Raw genomic sequence first — 19,537 nt, 5'->3', positions numbered from 1 at the left:
CAGATAGGTCATTGGGGCTGCCTCTTTTTGTGCAAACAGCCACTGGACCTATCTTCCTTTATATTACAGGGTGACAATTATTGAACTACGTGAAATAAAATCGCCATAACTACTGAACGGTTTGCCTTAGCACGTTCAAACTGCACGGTTGGCCGGGCGGCATAATGGGATTTAGTATGCGTATGATGGGTGTAGCGACGAAGCACCTTTCATTTGGACGGGGTCGTCAATAAGCAAAATCGGCGCATTTGGGGACTGAGAATCTGCATTTTGTGATAGAGAAGTCTCTTCACCCTCAACGGGTGACTGTGTGGTGTGCAACGTCCAGTCACGGAATAATCGGTGCGGTATTCCTTGATGGGACGGTGACTACCGAAAGGTACGTGAAGGTTTTGGAAGATGATTTCATCCCCATTATCTAAAGTGACCCTGATTTCGACAATATGTGGTTCATGCAAGACGGAGCTCGACCCCACCGAAACAGGATAGTGTTTGATGTCCTGGATGAATACTTTGGGGACCGCATTCTGGCTCTGGGGTACCCAGAGGCCATTGGCATGGGCCTCGCTTGGCCGCCATATTTTCCGGATTCTGAACACATGCGACTCCTTTTTGTGGGGCTATAGCAAAGACGAGGTGTGCAGCAATAACTCCAAAACCATTGCTAAGCTGGAAACAGCCATTCCGGAGGTCATCGACAGCATCGATGTTCCGTCACTACAGCGGGTCATGCAGAATTTCGCTACTCGTCTCACCATCGCCAATGATGGCAGGCGTGCCGGACATGTTATAACATAAATCCGAATAACTGTCGTGACGTTCACATGTCGAATAAAGTGTGTGCACGCCGTAGTTCGTAACTAATTTACATTTCTTTTCATGTAGTTCAATAATTGTCACCCTGTATGAAGAAACAGGGAAGGGTAAACAGTGCCAACACCACGATTGTGCCGAACTGAAGAATGTCGTGCCGACCGGAAAATGCCTCACCGCAATGCTAAATAAAATGTCGCGCCGTACGCAGTAAGAAGCAAGTAGTGGTGAGACACGCCCCTCGGGGTACGCGCGTGCAGCCACAGCGTTTTTGCGTGAGGTTTTGCACGCCATGGCCGACCGTTTTCTAAACTGGCACAGACAACATGATCATCGTTCTACTATTCTGGTGCTAACTAAATTTTCGGCATATGCATCCGCATTCAGGAATGAGCATTTACACTACTGGCCATTAAAATTGCTACGCCAAGAAGAAATGCAGATGATAAACGGGTATTCATTGGACAAATCGATTATACTAGAACTGACATGAGATTACATTTTCACGCAATTTGGGTGCATAGAGCCTGAGAAATCAGTACCCAGAACAACCACCTCTGGCCGTAATAACGGCCTTGATACGCCTGGGCATTGAGTCAAACACAGCTTGGATGGCGTGTACAGGTACAGCTGCCCATGCAGCTTCAACACGATACCACTGGCGGATTGTGACGAGCCAGTTGCTCGGCCACCATTGACCAGACGTTTTCAATTGGTGAGAGATCTGGAGAATGTGCTGGCCAGGGCAGCAGCCCAACATTTTCTGTATCCAAAAAGGCCCGTACAGGGCCTGCAACATGCGCTCGTGCATTATCCTGCTGAAATGTAGGGTTTCGCAGGAATCGAATGAAGGGTAGAGCCACGGGTCGTAACACATCTGAAATGTAACGTCCACTGTTCAAAGTGCCGTCAATGCGAACAAGAGGTGACCGAGACGTGTAACCAATGGCACCTCATACCATCACGCCGGGTGATACGCCAGTATGGCGATGACGAATACACGCTTCCAATGTGCGTTCACCGCGATGTCGCCAAACACGGATGCGACCATCATGATGCTGTAAACAGAACCTGGATTCACCCAAGAAAATGACGTTTTACCATTCGTGCACCCAGGTTCGTCGTTGAGTACACCATTGCAGGCGCTCCTGTCTGTGATGCAGCATCAAGAGTAGCCGCAGCCATGTTCTCCGCCGAGCTCACGGTCCATGCTGCTGCAAACGTTGTCGAACTGTTAGTGCAGATAGTTGTCTTGCAAACGTCCCCATCTGTTGACTCAGGGATCGAGACGCGGCTGCACGATCCGTTACAGCCATGCGGATAAGATGCCTATCATCTCGACTGTTAGTGATACGAGGCCGTTGCGATCCAGCACGGCAGTCCGTATTACCCTCCTGAACCCACCGATTCCATATTCTGCTAACAGTCATTGGATCGCAACGCGAGCAGCAATGTCGCGATACGATAAACCGCAATCGCGATAGGCTACAATCCGACCTTTATCAAAGTCGGAAACGTGATGGTTCGCATTTCTCCTCCTTACACAAGGCATCACAACAACTGTTGTGTCTAGACAAGACAGTCTAGACACAAGGGAAGGTAGCCGAAAGGGCACGCGTCAACTCACGCCGTCTTGCGTTAAGTCTGAAACAGGATACGTGATGAAAGCTATAAAGAAAAGAACGGAGCTTCTCGTATACTTAACTTTAATTCATTGTGGTACATTTCTCTTGATAATACAAGTGAGACTCTCTCCAGATATGGTTAATGGCGCCTTGCTAGGTCGTAGCCATGGACTTAGCTGAAGGCTATTCTAACTGGCTCTCGGCAAATGAGAGAAAGGCTTCGTACTTGTAGTCGCTAGCAATGTCGTCCGTACAACTGGGGCGAGTGCTCGTACGTCTCTCTAGACCTGCCGTGTGGTGGCGCTCGGTCTGCGATCACACAGTGGCGACACGCGGGTCGGACATGTACTAATGGACCGCGGCCGATTTAAAGCTACCACCTAACAAGTGTGGTGTCTAGCGGTGACACCACAACAACGTTTCACCAGGCAAAGCCCGTCCACTGCTGTTTGTGTATGAGAAATCGGTTGGAAACTTTCCTCATGTCAGCACGTTGTAGGTGTCGCCACCGGTGCCAACCTTGTGTGAATGCTCTGAAAAGCTAATCATTTGCATCTTCTTCCTGTCGGTTAAATTTCGCGTCTGTATCACGTCATCTTCGTGGTGTAGCAATTTTAATGGCCAGTAGTGTAATTATTATTCTAGGACAATTCTTAACATTAGCCATTGACCATGATCATTTCTACACATAATAAAATGTGCCTGATATTATGAATTGTCTTCTATTATTTTTCTGAAATTCATGGGACATATTGCGTAGTTTCATTAGAATCGTTTCTTTGCTTACCTTTTTTTCTGACAGTTATGTTTTATATGCAGAAAAGTACTGATTTTTACTGTCGTGCTCAAATATCTGAGAATTATTGTGTCTTTGACATGATGTATGTAATGGATAGTCACAGTAAAGTAGCACTTTTAGGCACATACACCACAGCACAAACTTATGTCAGGTAATTGATTACATGCAGCGAAGATAGCTTACGGACATAATTCTTACTAGGAGTGTCAGACTTCACTTCAGAATGTATGCTGCCCTCTGCAACTTGATTTTCTTTTTACACCATTGACTGAGGTTTGTCTGGGAATAGACCAGTGCTCTACAAGGCATTCTCCTACTTGCACACTCATGCATGAGCTCAACCAACCACTGTGAGGGAACAAAGAGTGAAACCTCCCCTTAGAAAAATCTATGAATGACTGTGCTGATAAACCTCTTACATTATTTGATTTTCAAACAGCTGAGCAGAACTGAACGTACTCAGACATTTCGCTCTTTACTTATTCTGATCAACACTAAACTGACACACAATATTTTTAGCGCAACGCAATCTGACTTTCAATAATCCCAACAAAACAATGGCCCTGACTAACAATAACCTATTCCTTTCATGAATCACTTACCTTACAAAAATCTTCGTTACTGGAACTACTGCAATACAGCGAGCGCCAATAATGCCAGCTAAATAATAGATTCTAACTACTGAAGGCAGTAACTACTAATAGGCAAAGTTAGCAAATGAAAGATTTTGATACAGAACAAACAATATATTTACCTTAATAATGTTCAAAAGTCATTATATATCAGTTCATGATATCCAGTATTACAAATTTACTGTTTCTGGTGGACACACGTCCAGATCGTCCGCTCTCAAAATTCTGCTATCTCTCTCCCCACATCCACCACTGCTGGCGGCTCACCTCCAACTGCTCAACGCTACGTCTTGTTCACATCCAACTGCCCAACACTACAATAGCAAATATTCCATCAATGCAAACCAGCCACAGACTGCACACCGCACAGTCAGTGATTTTCATATAGAGCGCTACGTGGCGTTACCAACATAAAAACTTAAACAGCCCACTTACAAGAGTTCATATTGAAATCAAAGTCTGACTTTTTTATATTTTTCACACACACACACACACATACACACAATCAGGTATCGAATCTTCCCATTTGTCCACTGCCACAATTTACTGAAGGAAAAAAGTAGTATGTCTATACTGTTCATGTTTTCACTAAGCGTCATTGTTACAACGTGGCAAAAGTTCGCAATTGCGGTGTGTAATGTATTTCTCTTGTCATTCTACAGCGCTCTAACGGATCTAAGACTTTCTTAAAATATAAAATTCTGTATATCTGCAGTTGTTTCCATTCCTAACAAAATCAGTGTATGTAAAGGATGACAAAGTTTATGTTCGGATTCTCCATTAATTTATGAAATCAAGAGTATTCGTCTGGGGGTGAAACTTACGTTGTACCACAAGACTCCACACAATAATCATATAGTTAGCCCAACTTCGCAAGACATTGCTCCCTGGGCTAAAAGAATCACAATGATAACGAATATGAATGAAACTGTCCAGGTTTCCGTTGCGATTATATGTTATTTCTTTCGTTGGTGTGTCTCTCAGTTGTTCAAATGACAGTTTAACATGTCACTAGTAACCTCAAAGAAATACCCCCTTGCGGTGGTGGTGGCGTATTGCTATCGAGCCTGCAGTCGTAGGTTGTATGTTGCATCACACGGATACTAATATTCTGCGGGCGGTTCCATCGGCACGGTTTACACTTTCCCCTTGAATGAGAAGCATAATCTGCGTTTATCTTGAATCCTTCACCTTACAAATTTGTTGTCCCTCAGAATCTCTCTCCCTTCACTGAAAACACGATCGTTGTAACTCCTCGCTGTGGCGAGAACCGATGCCATTGAGGTTAGCTATATAATCTTTGCTAGACTTCTCGTGCGCAGTCCGGTCTGTTTAAACATCTTTACGAGCCTGTAGAATTCTTACGTTTTCTGAACCTGGCTTTTACCGAACATCAAGGAATTCTTGGTGTGTTATATTGTATCTGTTCACACAAGGGCGCAAAATGTGAGTGCTTCCGATGTTGTAGGCAGTTGCGCAGATCTTTCCAACCACTGACTTTTTAAGTCTGTTTGGATATCTTATTTATTGAGTGATTTCGGTTTACACTACCGTTTCTGTCGATCATTCTGGCGATGTAGGTAGAAATACACTGACTGACATTTTCTCCTCGGATTCGTCGTAGATACATCGTTCCCCTTGCAACACCAGAGAAAAAAAAGTCAGAATGACTAGGAAATCCAAGAATCTAGGATCATAAATCAAATACGCTATTATATGCTGGAGACTGATATACAAATCAGTGATGACGTGGCATGAATTTGGTGATATCAGTAACATTTTCGCCATTGTGCGGCTACCAACGTAGCTCAAAGCAACCGCATGTAGGTCCTACACTGGGCACTCTGATTCCTCTTTTAGAGGTACTTTTGTTTAAAGTTCATGTATGTTGAGAAACTACTTGATTTATTGTGCTAGATGTTATATTTATACAAATGATGTCGTTCTTCGTGTACTTACCAGCTGACTACGAGCTAGTGTGAATGTTAAGTTCTTCATTCTGTCAGTCTGTGTTCTGCTGACGATTCTGCTAAGTGTTGAGGACTTGCTAATGGGATAATTACGTATAGGTGCAATAAAATATGATGATAAAAGTATTTGCTACTTATTTTGCCCTTTATTAACAGAAGCAGTAGGCACTCAGAAGCACTGCAACACCTTCTGAGCGAACATTACCAGGATGCTATGTTTAACTGTTTTCTGCTGTAAACTACATACTTCCCCTTACTGCTGCACTATAATATTTTCACTATATATCACTTGAGGACTGGTAGCTGAATATGATGTTGTGTATTTATCTGATGACTGTTAACATGTTATACGCACACTCCGTTTCACGCTGTGCCAGTTTCAAAATATGTATTCAATAAATTTGCATCGTTCGCATATCTGCCTTGTACAAGTACCTGTACATCATTTTTGCTGTCAGATAATTAACTTTTGATTATTTGATTTTCCGTGTTGGTGTTAGAAACTGCATCCAGTTCCAAGTGATTATTTACCACAAATATTTGCTTACTTTAGTGTGAGCGCCAGTAACAGAATAAGTGCTTTACGCAACCCGATGAAATTATACGTTAATTTTTTGGTAACTTAATATAATTAGTCATGGGAGATGTTTTGTGTGTCCTTTTAATTGTTCTCTACGTAAAATGCCTTATGATTTCATTTCTTGGTCTCTTGCATATGTGTGGCATATGCTGTGGCCACATATTGGTTACAAAAGTACGGTATAATTCGTCTAGATTTTGAGGAACATCGCAGGTCTCTTGTTAAAAAACAGGAAAGTAATAATGGACATGTGCTTTCAAAGACATTGTACTACATCTGCTGGAGAAATTCCAAACTAAATGTTGTGACTATAGGGCATTCTGTGAAAGTCAGACGTTCACAGTATTGTCGGGCATTCCAAGAAATGTCCACATGTTTGTAAAAAGTCATGCAGCTGTGTGTTTAAAATAGGTAGCCTAACCAGCCATTAATGAATTTCTAAGTGATAAATCGTTGACGTGCTAAGTCTCCTCTAAAAGCTGCATATAATTATGTCGTCTCAGGCACCATATTCTAACTTCCATATAAATTTCCTTTTTACAGTACTGTATTTTCTGTGAACTGTTATGCCCTTCCTTTTACTTAATACGTCACGGTATTAAACATGAATGACGAGAACGCTTTTCAAAAAGCAAGGAATAAATCTTAGTACCAAACACAACTTACAATTGAAAGATGCCGAAAAGGTACGGTAGGTGACATGTATTGCTTAGAAACTGACTGACAGAAATTATGAAAATTCGATGGAAGCTGCTATATCTATTATTTAAGAAGTGGACGTATCTGCGCTCCAGTTCTAGAGCTTCTTTTTCTGAATACGGAGGTAACTATTGTTGTCGAAAGTAAAAACTCGAATTACAAAATAATCGGAACAGGCAAAGGAACAACCTAAAATAAACTTACATGGAAAGTAAATGACAAAGAAACGTACCTAAGCTTCATAAACCTAAACTACAGTAATAGTTATCATTGTAATTGATTTGCTGTAAGGTAACTACAAATACGATATTTCTTGAATTATCAAGCAGACCATTGTTCGAAAAATTGTATCTTATTAATCACTCAGTATCAACGAATTCAGGTAAGTAATTTTCATTCCACCCATCGTACTCGATGTACGTCTATTCATGTATTATGTGTACGACCGGAATTTTAACAAGCTGATAGAATACATAAACTCCTTCGTTCCCCTTCTGCCCACTGAAGTGTTAGCGTCATCGATTTTGCACAAGACTGATTTAGCCTTCCGGGCTAAACTGGTTATATAAAAAGCGCAGCGTCGACGGGCATAGATCATGGTGTCATATCAATACAAGTTCATCCAATGAAGTTAAAAGACAAAATTAAATACGGGACGCTAAGGGATATTTTTGTTTTACCATTCAGTATCATCTGCTATGATGCTAATGTTAGTTGGCTCCCAACAGCAGAGTTGATGACTGTTCCACAAAATAGCCAGCACGTCTAACAAAATTTCGTAATATGCCACATTCCATTGTTGTTGTTGTTGTTGTTGTTGTGGCCTTGAGCTGGAAGCCTGATTCGATGTATCTCTCATGCTAGTCTATATTGCGCGAATATCTTCACCTCTGCAAAACTGCAACATATATCTAATTGATCCTTGTTACTGAGCCCAGCCTTGGTGACACTGTATAACTTTTACCTCCCCCCCTCTCCCCGTCCTACTTCTCTTCATTAGCAAATTGACTATTCCTCGATGCTTTACTGATCCATTGTTTTAGTCAAAATCTGCCATAAAATTATTTTCTCCTCAATTCCATTCAGCGCCTCCTAACTAATAATCTCATGTAATCTTCAGCATCCTTCTGTAGCGCTACATTTCAGAATCTTTTCCTTCTTATCTTCCATTTTTCATTTCTGTACAAGGCTTCACTCCAAGCAAGTACTTTCAGAAAACGTAAGAATATTATATTAGATTTTAAAATACTTCTCTTTTCCAGAAACGCTTCCCTTTCTATTGCAAGTCTGCGTTTTATGTTCGTTCTACTTCAGCCATCGTAAGTTGTTTTGCTGCCCAAGTAGTAAAACTTATCTACTACTACTTTTAGTGTCTCATTTCCTGATCTAAGTCCTTCAGCATCAACTGATTTCATGCGACTACACTCAGTTGTTTTAGTTTTGCTGATGTTCATCTTATAATCCATTTTCAAGACATTCCCTTTTCCACTTAACCATTCTTTTATTGCCTGCTCAGTGTGCTCACTGAATAACACGAGGATAGCCTAAAGCTCTGTCTTACTCCTTTCTGAACTATTAGCTCCTTTTCATGTCCCTCGACTCGTAACTGTAGTCTAGTTTCTGTAAAATTTGTAGATAACCGTTCATTCTCTACTTTTATTCCTGCTAGCTTTAGAATTTCAAAGAATGTATTAGAATCAGCACCGTCAAAAGCTTTTATTATTTCTGTGAATACTATAAATGTAGGTCCGTCTTTTATCCAATCTTATAATGTAAGTCCTAGTGTCAGTATGGCCTGTATTTCACAGGAACAGAGACTGCTCTTCACTGAGATCGGCGTGTACCAGTCTTTTCAGTCTTTTGCAACTAATTGTTGTTAATATTTTGCAACAGTGGCTTATTAACCTGATGGCTGAAGGCTCTGAAGGCTATTCACAGAGTTACCTGCGTGGCATGCTGCAAACTTCCTCGACAAAGCTCAGGACGTTAATTCTGGTAGATATCCTTATCCTGCGTGTCCTAGCCTGTTAATTTGGATGAACAGGACTTACTCCTCCTCCACCCTTTCCTTACTCCATGAAAAAACGTGCAGCTCAGCGGTTAAGACATTACACATATTCAGGAGAAGAGAGATACAATTTCTTTTCCTGTCATTAACATTTGTATGCCCTTTAGCTCCTCTAAATCATTTCGAACGAACACCGCCATGGTTCCTCCAAGAAGATGAAGACTGAATCTGTTTCCCACCCCTCCGACTTTGTGCTTCGTATCTGGTAACATCAATATCGTCGGATTATTACACTTTAAAATTTTCTTTCTTTCTTCCTTCTTCCCTACATGTTTCTATTTACGTCAGACATAGAACAGTTCGCTGAAATGTTTTCTTCGTGCTTCCCTCGTTTTCTGTATCTTATAATACTCATCATATTGCTTCAGCTTTAAAAATATTGGCCTTTTGGGCTACTTCTTGAGCAATATATTTTCTAGTTCTCCTGCTCGAGAAATACTGATTTCGGATTTCCGTTACTAAGCACACAAGAACAACAGAAAACAAAGATACCCCATTATTTTTATTTTCTAAACTGCAGTTTTGAACTATATCGGAATCCATGTAGAAATAAATCCAGTTTTGTAAGATCCCGTTATATTTATGCACCAGTTCCATATTTTCTAGTATTTGCTTAGGAGAGCTATTCTTTCACTGTCGGCAGATAGTTTATAGTAATACCTGTGTTACTGAGAGCTGAATAGTTAAGAACTAACTTAATCATTTAATGTTACAGGCCAGCCTGTGATGTGGAGTGACGTTGCCCGTGATGTTGAAGAGAATCCAGACCTATGGCCATGGAACGATTTCGATGCAGGAAACACAAGGGAAGTTGATAACTCACGATAGATGATCACAGATGTCACTGCTTGGCCACTCAGATGTCGTTCAACTCCGGAAAGAATGAAATCTGCTTGTTTGATAAGGAATTCTCTCCCTTCACTACTGAGAACATAATTATTGTGGGCCTTCACAGCTGAAACTCCCAGTGTTCAAGAATAACATTATGTGAGGACATAGCTCTTGACAATTTCTTATCGTTCCTCGAATAAAGACAATCAAACGATGGGATACAGAAATATTTCACTATGAAAATTTACCTTAAATATTTGCTGATTTATGACGCTGATTTGGAAATCTGTAAGATGCAAGAGCTTTGGAAATGTCTGTTACGAGAACGGTCCGTTTTCAGTATACTGAGCTAACTGTTTATCGTATGAATCACTGGTAAAACTTCAGAATTGATACTAATGTTCAGCCAGAATTGCAGCACACGTCTCTCCGGTTTTGAAAATGTATGAGTCTGTGAATACTCATAACTACTTCTGAAATTTTTTAAATGCACCTGGCTTTCGGACATGCAATTGTAAGGAGTTAAAAATTGATAATTTTTACGTCGCTGCATAAATCTTATGAACATTGTAATTGATATCCGTTAATTTTTAATCAGTATAAATGTGAAAATGTTTACTATTTTTTAATGTTGTGGCAATACCAGTGTACCAAAGAGTGTCGAGGACAACACCGAGGGATGACGTAAAAAGATAATTATATTGTCAAGTGCTCTGTTCATTTTGTTGCAGTATTAATTTTTTACCAAATTGTAGTACGTAGGGAAATAGCGTTGATGTGACGTGTGTTTTTTACGAAATCTGTAAAAATGACAACAGTCATAGCTGGGAGGAGTGGCGGTGCTGACTGTTATGTGAAGGTTTTGTGTAACTGTTTTAAGAAAAAATAAAATAATTTATGAAGTAGTACACAGTTGTTACATATAATTGCCGTTAATCACTTTTACAAAGACACTATGGAGACACTATGGAGAGGTTTTCCATTTAACCCAGAACACTGGAGAAATGTCTTCTGATGTGGAATTCTGACAGGATATCCCCACCTTACTGGCAGAATGCTGACAATAAAAATTTAGACACTGGATCGCCAAATATTTTATTTGTGTATTTTGTCACGCTCGTCAGTCTATCTGACAGAGTACTCATCATCTGAATGTTTACACAATGTAGATCATTTACATAACGTAGAACATGAAACAACTGCCGTGTTTTCGCTCATTTCTTTCATCAACTGTGATGTCCCGCATATTGAGTAATAGACTCATACTCATACACTCGATGTACGGCGTATGACAGAACAGTAGCGTATGTGCACGGGCTTCAGGTGTTGCTACGTCAAAGACCTTAAGGCAATGACACATTGTAGATTTACAAAGATGATTCATACATGCGTCATAAGTACTCCTTAGTAGCTTGTATATAGGCCTCGGGGCAGTGGGCACCTTTAATGGAATTGCAACTACTGCCATGTATAATCTCGTCAGACACGACAGCGCTTGAGTATGAGTGTCAATTTTAGGCGATTTTCTGCAAACGCCTGGCTGCTTCGCTACTAACAGGCGCACCTAATGCTGTTCACATTGAAACTATTAGCAGAGAATTTACTGTTATTTATTATTACTTTTTGAGCTCATGATAATAGTAATCATAATAATAGTAAAAATGTATAGTTGTATAGCTTATAACATCGTAGATTAGGATATTTGGAGGCTTTAAAAATTAAAGCAGAAAATTTGCAATACTTGATTTACAAAAATTTCGTCAATTTAATGTTGGAAATGCAGAGTGTAAAATATGTGCAAATGAAAGTAGCGTCATTTAAAATTCTTGGTATCCACTCCAATTATCGTGTAGTGCGATAGCTCACGTACGTTATTTTTGAACAGAAACAGTATCTATTTTTCTAAGTTAATTTGTCAGCAAAACTACTAATTCAACTCTGTCGAGCAAAATACTCTCTGCTTCCATATGTTTACTGTGCAGCTTCACCTTTGCGGTGTGTTTTGCGAATGAAACGAAAATGAAAAACATACAAACGAAACCTACAGTTTTCTCATAGCTAGAGTGCTTGGATATTTTACTTTGCGATGTTAGCAAGCATATTTGTAAGCACACTTCCAATTAGCAGTTTCTTTTCATTGCAGAAGAAAAGAATAAATTTATATTTGCTTGTTAAACCTGCACTTGATTCCGTAGAACCTTAGTCGCGTTGCTCTCATCTAATTTATGTTACTGGACACCTCGATAACTTTTCTTATATATCTGATATAAAGCATCATTTTGTAACTATAATCATATATCTGAGCGTCTGGGATGTACCCATGGACAACTATACTTTTTTCTTCAACTTTTTTCCAGTCCGTCTGTGGGACAAACAATTCAGCAACCTACACGACTTCCAAAGCTACGCTGCGTTCAACTGAAGTTTTTAATTGTTCCTGTCAGCGTTTGAATATCCTTCCTCTTAGTGTATCACATATATCTTTATCATGTGCAATAATGAAAAAGCATTTACGTGAATTTTCTTTATCTTTATCCCTCCCTTTTTTTCCCCTGGGTATTCGTTGCTGTGGGTATCATCGCCTTTTCTGCTGGCTTTTTCCATTGTTTCCATTCTTCCCTTGGCTAGGTATTTTTCTTGCTGCGCCGTTGTCTTTCTTTCAGTTGGTCCTGTTTCATACTCCCAATTGACAGAAGACAGAAGAGGTTTTTTTTATGAAAAACATAATTACCACAATGTTAGTGAGATAACTTGGCTTTAATTATAATCATATCTTTGTTCTTAAACAGACTGAATGTTTCAAAATTCAAAGTCAGTCCTTTGTTCAGGAAACGAGCGTTGGGTGTCGATGCGGGAATCACCCATTGCCTTCATCCGCATTGTCCTAGAGGATGTGGCTTTCCTGCATTTGTCATTAGGTGTCAGGTGTGTCTCAGTATTTTTTTGGTGACTGTAATGAGTGATCCTGAGTTGTGTATACGTCGTCATGGATGAAATTAAGAGAGACGAAGAACCCGACGGCGGATAACAGTCAAGAATGTCACAAGAGACACTATGGAGAGGTTTTCCATTTAACCCAGAACACTGGAGAAATGTCTTCTGTTGTGGAATTCTGACAGTATGTCCCTACCTTACTGACAGAATGTTGACGATAAACATTTAGTACACTACCTACTACGGGGAGTGTGACTGAGCGTTTAGCGCCTTAAATTCGTAACGGTAGTCAATTTTCCTTGTCCCGATACACAAGGACGCGTGTTTAAAGTAACCAGAAATAACACTGTTCCTTGTGGCTTTGAACGCACGTTTCTGATATCCATATCTCTGTTTCGAGGTTGTGCAAGTCGTTTGATATATCAGAATCGTACTACGGTAGTCTCTTTATAACGGAAGGGTAATGATGGTTAGCAGCCTAATACAACCTCGTATTCGTTCGTCTAAGTTCTTTATTGTTTCATTCAACGATCTCAGATTGCAACCAAAGCACCAGCACTGCCGTAGGGTAGTTTGGGTTTTGCTTGCGTGAGCCAGAGAGATGTTTTGGGTTTATTTCTTGAGCGCCTTCCGAAATCGATTCATAACTCACCTAATGCATTAAAAGAACTCTTTCACAACTTTGTAGTAACGTGTTACGTTATTTATTCTTTCTGTGCAATGTTCGTGCTCATCTATAGCCTCTCCTTTTTGCTTTACTTACAGATTTAGACTCACTTGATTTATTCGCTGATGCACCTACTCGACGTTACCGACTACATCTCATTAAATATTAATCAAGTGGACGAAAAAATACGCTATATTCATTTCTTCTCTGCGTTTCTAAAAACTTATGTTTCAGACTTAAGTTAATGTGCCGTGAAAATTGTAGTTTTCAGTATCGTTGTGTAAAACGAGGACTTGATAGTACTTTCATCTCAGTACTTGGATGCATTGTAATCGAAGATTATATTGTATACCATCATAGTATGTCCAGCAATCGTCGCTTTATTCCAGCTCGCATCTCAAAACGTCGTCAACGTATCCCTAAGACACTGCAACCTCCATTCAGTTTAAATGTACAAGACGGTAGATTATGGAAATATTACGGATTTAAGGGCGTTTGACTAATGTATTCAACCTGCATTAATGTAGAAATGAAATCTACAATTGCCTCTCTGAAAAAAGGACTGAAAATAGCGTCCTGTCGGCACGAACTTGGAGCTCACTAGAGACAGAGCATAGAAGAAACAGCAAATCGCTTACACCTTTTCTGAATAAACTGTCGGAACATTAGACTGAGATGATTTAGAGAACCAGGGAAAATCGATATCAGTATGACTGAACAGGGATTTGAATCACATCCCTCCCAATTACCACTTCACGGATCTCTCAAAAAATGAACTACGCAGTTACATCACGAAAATATTCTGATGTCTAAAGAAAGACACATTTGCGCCACTCAGAATTGGCGCTAAAATAAACCTTTATTCGCTCCAGTGTTGATCGAAAATCATCAACTAGCCTTTATGGTAGCACACTCGCTTGGCGTTAGTAAAATAAATTATATCACTGCCGTTAAGTATAATACGTTTATACAGCTAAGTAAACTTAGTATACGGCAGAATTCTACGTTCTAGCTATTTTGCATAGTGTACGCTGCATTGGAGCAGGCACCATAGAAATGGCCAGAATACTAACATTATTTAATTGCATAAACACATATTAACCTTAACGACAGTAATGCAAGATCTTTTTATAGTTTTATTTTTATCAGCGCAACATTACGAGTGATACCATTTAGGCTATTGTAATAACTGCATCTCGGTTGTTAATCGCTTTTATCGAAACTGGTAGCGAATAATGTTCTGTTTTACCAGCGGCTCTTGGTGGTATATTTGCGTGACTTTCTTTAAATATTTAAAAACAGTGTGTCACTATTTGCACAAAAAATAATGGTTCTAATTTTCGTTATGTTCAAATGTTCAAATGTGTGTGAAATCTTATGGGACTTAACTACTAAGGTCATCAGTCCCTAAGCTTACACACTACGTAACCTAAATTATCTTAAGGACAAACACACACACCCATGCCCGACGGAGGGCTTGAACCTCCGCCAGGATCAGCCGCACAGTCCATGACTGCAGCGCCTCAGACCGCTCGGCTAATCCCGCGCGGCAATTTTCGTTATCTCACAAGTGAGAGCGTGTTACCGATGCGTCGATTTCACGAGAACTTTTACAGTACGCTCACAGCAATCTGCTCGCTCGCTGCAATCTACTGAATACAGCAAGACCTCTATCAGATTAAAACTTGCTGCAGGCGTTGACAGTTGACCCACAGTGTCAATGACTGTAACGTATTACGTATAAAGAGCTGGAAAGACCCATTACTGTTCGATGACGCTATTGGCAATAAATTACTGCAGCTATGACCGTAAAATATCGAGGAGTATTCATCCGGAGCGACCTAATCTGAAACGACCACAAAAAATTGGTTGCAGGAAAAGTAGAAGATAAATTGTGACTCACTAGAAGAATATTAATAAAATGTAATTCTTATCGGAAAGAAGTGGCTTACATAACGCCCATTCGACCGATTCTTGAGTACTGCTGGTCATTGTTGGTAGCATTCATAGAGGAGATACAGAAAACCCAAAGAAGAGCCGTACGTTTCGTGACGGGCACGATTAGTAAGCGACACTGTTTTACGGGGTGGCTCATTACACCGCAGTGGTAGACACTACGAGAAATGTATCACGTTGTGATTTACTCTTAAAATTCAGAGCGTGGACGTTCAAAGAAAATTTAGGCGACATATTATTTCCTCGCATATACGTACATATCACGAGATGACCGTGGCAGAAATATCAGAGAAATTTGAGCTGATGAGGATGCTTACCAACAGCGGTTCCTCTCACACACTATTAGTGGTGGAACAGGAATGTGGACCAGAATTACCCCTCCCCTTCTCCCTTTGCCACACAAAGTGATATGTCTCGCATGGAATAGATGTAGAACACCTCTATTATATTTAATGTTCTCTACAATAGGGCTTCCAAGTCCTGAGACTGATTAAAAATGGGTTACCGACGTATCAACCTCTTGATACCTCAGAAACGGGATCAGCGGCATCCGTGGTCAGAAGATGAAAGAATTGGTATTAATCGCTGCGTTTCTTCACCGATCGGTTCTACTAGCAGGGTCATTAGAGGTCATCACAGGAAAATTGCTACCAGTGACATAATGAAGTAATTTATGGAAACCGCGTGAAAGGTGTAACGGGAAACCCCAACCTGGAACTGAACACGAGGGATAGATAGTGGCACAGTGAAATTTTGTACACGTGTTATTTTATTATAAGTTAGATATAAATCTAAGCAGAACGCGACTGGTAAGACATTAGCTCGTTCTGCAGATATTTTACATGTACATCTACATGTAAAGTGTCTGGCAGTGGGTTCATAAAACCACTTTCCAACTATTTATCTACTGTTACACTCTGGAATAGCAACCACACATCTTTCCTGTGAACTCTGATTTCTGTTATTTGGTTACGATGGTCATTTCTCTCTATGTAGGTGGGAGTCAAAAATATGTTTGGACATTCTAAGAAGAATGTTTATGAACGAATTTCCGTGAAAAGATCTCGCCACAACGCAGAAAGCCTTTAGTTCAATGATTGCCACTCCAACTCGCTTATTATATCCGTGACATTCTCTCCCCTGTTTTGCGATAATATAAAACTATCTGTACTTACTCGACCTTTTTCGATGTCCTCCGTCAATCGTATGTGGTAAGGATCCAATACCGCTCAGCAATACTCCGGAAGGGGACGGATAAGCGTAGTGCCAATAAAACTTAGTCTTTGTTTGCCTTCCACACAACATTTTCATGTGATGGTTCTAATGTAAGTTGTTCGTAACTGTAATCCCTAGGTAATTAGTTGAATCGTGGACCTATACATTTGTGTGAGTTACTGTGTAGCCTAAATTTGATGGATTTTTTTTTTTTTTTTTTTTTGTAGTATCTACTCATTGGGAGACTTCACCCTTTTTATTCTTCAGGGCCAATTGCCACTTTTAGCACCATGCAGATATTTTGTCTAAATCGTTTTGTAATTCTTTTCGATCTTCGATGACATTAATAGACTGTACGCGACAGCATCGTGATCAAAAAACCTAAGAGGGCTACATCTACATCTACATCTACATCCATACCCCGCAAGCCACCTGACGGTGTACTTCTATCGGTTCTCTCTTCTATTCCGGTCTCGTATTGTTTGTGGAAAGAAAGATTGTCGGTATGCCTCTGTGTGGGCTCTAATCTCTCTGATTTTACCCTCATGGTCTCTTCCCGAGATATACGTAGGAGGGAGCAATATACTGCTTGACTCCTCGGTGAAGGTATGTTCTCGAAACTTCAACAAAAGCCCGTACCGAGCTACTGAGCGTCTCTCCTGCAGAGTCTTCCACTGGAGTTTATCTATCATCTCCGTAACGCTTTCGCGATTACTAAATGATCCTGTAACGAAGCGCGCTGCTCTCCGTTGGATCTTCTCTATCTCTTCTATCAACCCTATCTGGTACGGATCCCATACTGCTGAGCAGTATTCAAGGAGTGGGCGAACAAGCGTATTGTAACCTACTTCGTTTTCGGATTGCATTTCCTTAGGAATCTTCCAATGAATCTGTCTGGCATCTGCTTTACCGATGATCAACTTTATATGATCATTCCATTTTAAATCACTCCTAATGACTACTCCCAGATAATTTATGGAATTAACTGCTTCCAGTTGCTGGCCTGCTACATTGTAGCTGAATGATAAGGGATCTTTCTTTCTATGTATTCGCAGCACATTACACTTGTCTACATTGAGATTCAATTGCCATTCCCTGCACCATGCGTCAATTCGTTGCAGATCCTCCTGCATTTCGGTACAATTTTCCATTGTTACAACCTCTCGATATACCACAGCATCATTCGCAAAAAGACTCAGTGAACTTCCGATGTTGTCCACAAGGTCATTTATGTATATTGTAAATAGCAACGGTCCTACGACACTCCCCTGCGGCACACCTGAAATCACTCTTACTTCGGAAGACTTCTCTCCATTGAGAATGATATGCTGCGTTCTGTTATCTAGGAACTGTTCAATCCAATCACACAATTGGTCTGATAGTCCATCTGTTCTTACTTTGTTCATTAAACGACTGTGGGGAACTGTATCGAACGCCTTGCGGAAGTCAAGAAACACGGCTCCTACCTGGGAACCCGTGTCTATGGCCCTCGTGAGTCTCGTGGACGAATAGCGCGAGCTGGGTTTCACACGATCGTCTTTTTTGAAACCCATGCTGATTCCTACAGAGTAGATTTCTAGTCTCCAGAAAAGTCATTATACTCGAACATAATACGTGTTCCAAAATTCTACTCACATTGTATAGATTAAGAACAGCGGAGGGCCTATAACGCTTCCCTGGGGAACCGCAAATATAAGTTCGCTTTCACTAGATGGCTTTCCGTCAGTTACTACGAACTGAAACCTTTCTGATAAGAAATCACGAATCCAGTCACATAGCTCAGACAACAATCCATAGTCCCGCAATTTGATTAGAAGCGAGAATGGTGTTAAAAGATCTCCGGAAACCTATAATGAGATCCCATGTCGTTAGCACTCATTACTTCGTGCGAATAAATAGCCAGTTCTGATTTACGAGACCGATATTTTCTGAATTCGCGCTGGTTATGTATCATTAGATCGTTTTCTACAAAGTATTTCATAGTGTTGCCACATTTTACGCACTTTGCTGCTGCACACGCAGGGGATTTAACCTGTCTCCTGCCCTGAAACGACAGCCGCGAAGATGCCTGGCGATCGAATGCTTTCAGAGGCAGGTGCAGCTCTTAGGACAGAGCGCTTAGCGGCGGCCGGCCAGCGGCCAGCGACCACCCGCCAGGCCTTCGTGAGCGCCGCACGTCGCGTGGCCCTCCTCATTATGCGTAACCACTTTTATTCGCCTCTTATCCGTTAATACCCGAAAAGCCGAAGCGGCGGACGGCTGCTAGCGCGGGCTTCGGCCAATCCGCCGTAATTACAGAACAGTCGCATGTGCACGATGGGTCATATGTGCGTAATTTCACGACAATTACTCTCTGTCTCCTCCTTTACGTATTAAACTTCCTTTATGCGGTCAGCGTCCACAATGGAGTATAATTTGAAACGTTTCGGGTGCAATGTACGTAAAAACTCTAGCAACACGGCAGGATGTACCATTTCAAGTAAAAGAAGTGGCTAAGTATTCTCACAATGTCTGTAGCGAAAGAATGCATCGAGACTGAGAGACAGAGGGAAACACGACGTCGCAGGAGTGAGGTGGTCGCTCCCTTCTCTCACAAAACGGCGTACGGATCCTTCTGAGTCATCTCCCTGAGAATTGTTGATAGAATTTAGGACTCTCGCGATAGGGGTCTTTAGCAGCCTGTAGGAAGATATAAGTAATCGTAATTCTCTCAGTAAATGATGAATTCCTGATATGTTGTCACAGAAC

General features: G+C 40.8%; 1 protein-coding gene across 1 annotated transcript in view; it reads left to right on the top strand.

The window, feature by feature from the left end:
* Nucleotides 1–10,897, top strand: part of LOC126249777 (uncharacterized) — a 53,833-nt gene extending 42,936 nt beyond the window's left edge. The window contains exon 5 of the mRNA XM_049951460.1: nt 9,902–10,897. Coding sequence (XP_049807417.1) covers nt 9,902–10,014 — 113 coding nt within the window. The 3' untranslated portion in view covers nt 10,015–10,897. The remainder of the gene's footprint in view (nt 1–9,901) is intronic.
* Nucleotides 10,898–19,537: the final 8,640 nt, after the last annotated feature.

Source organism: Schistocerca nitens, chromosome 3 (assembly GCF_023898315.1).
Source record: "Schistocerca nitens isolate TAMUIC-IGC-003100 chromosome 3, iqSchNite1.1, whole genome shotgun sequence".
Lineage (NCBI taxonomy): Eukaryota > Metazoa > Arthropoda > Insecta > Orthoptera > Acrididae > Schistocerca > Schistocerca nitens.
Note: the sequence above shows the minus strand (reverse complement) of the source record. Positions and strands in the feature narration are given on the sequence as shown.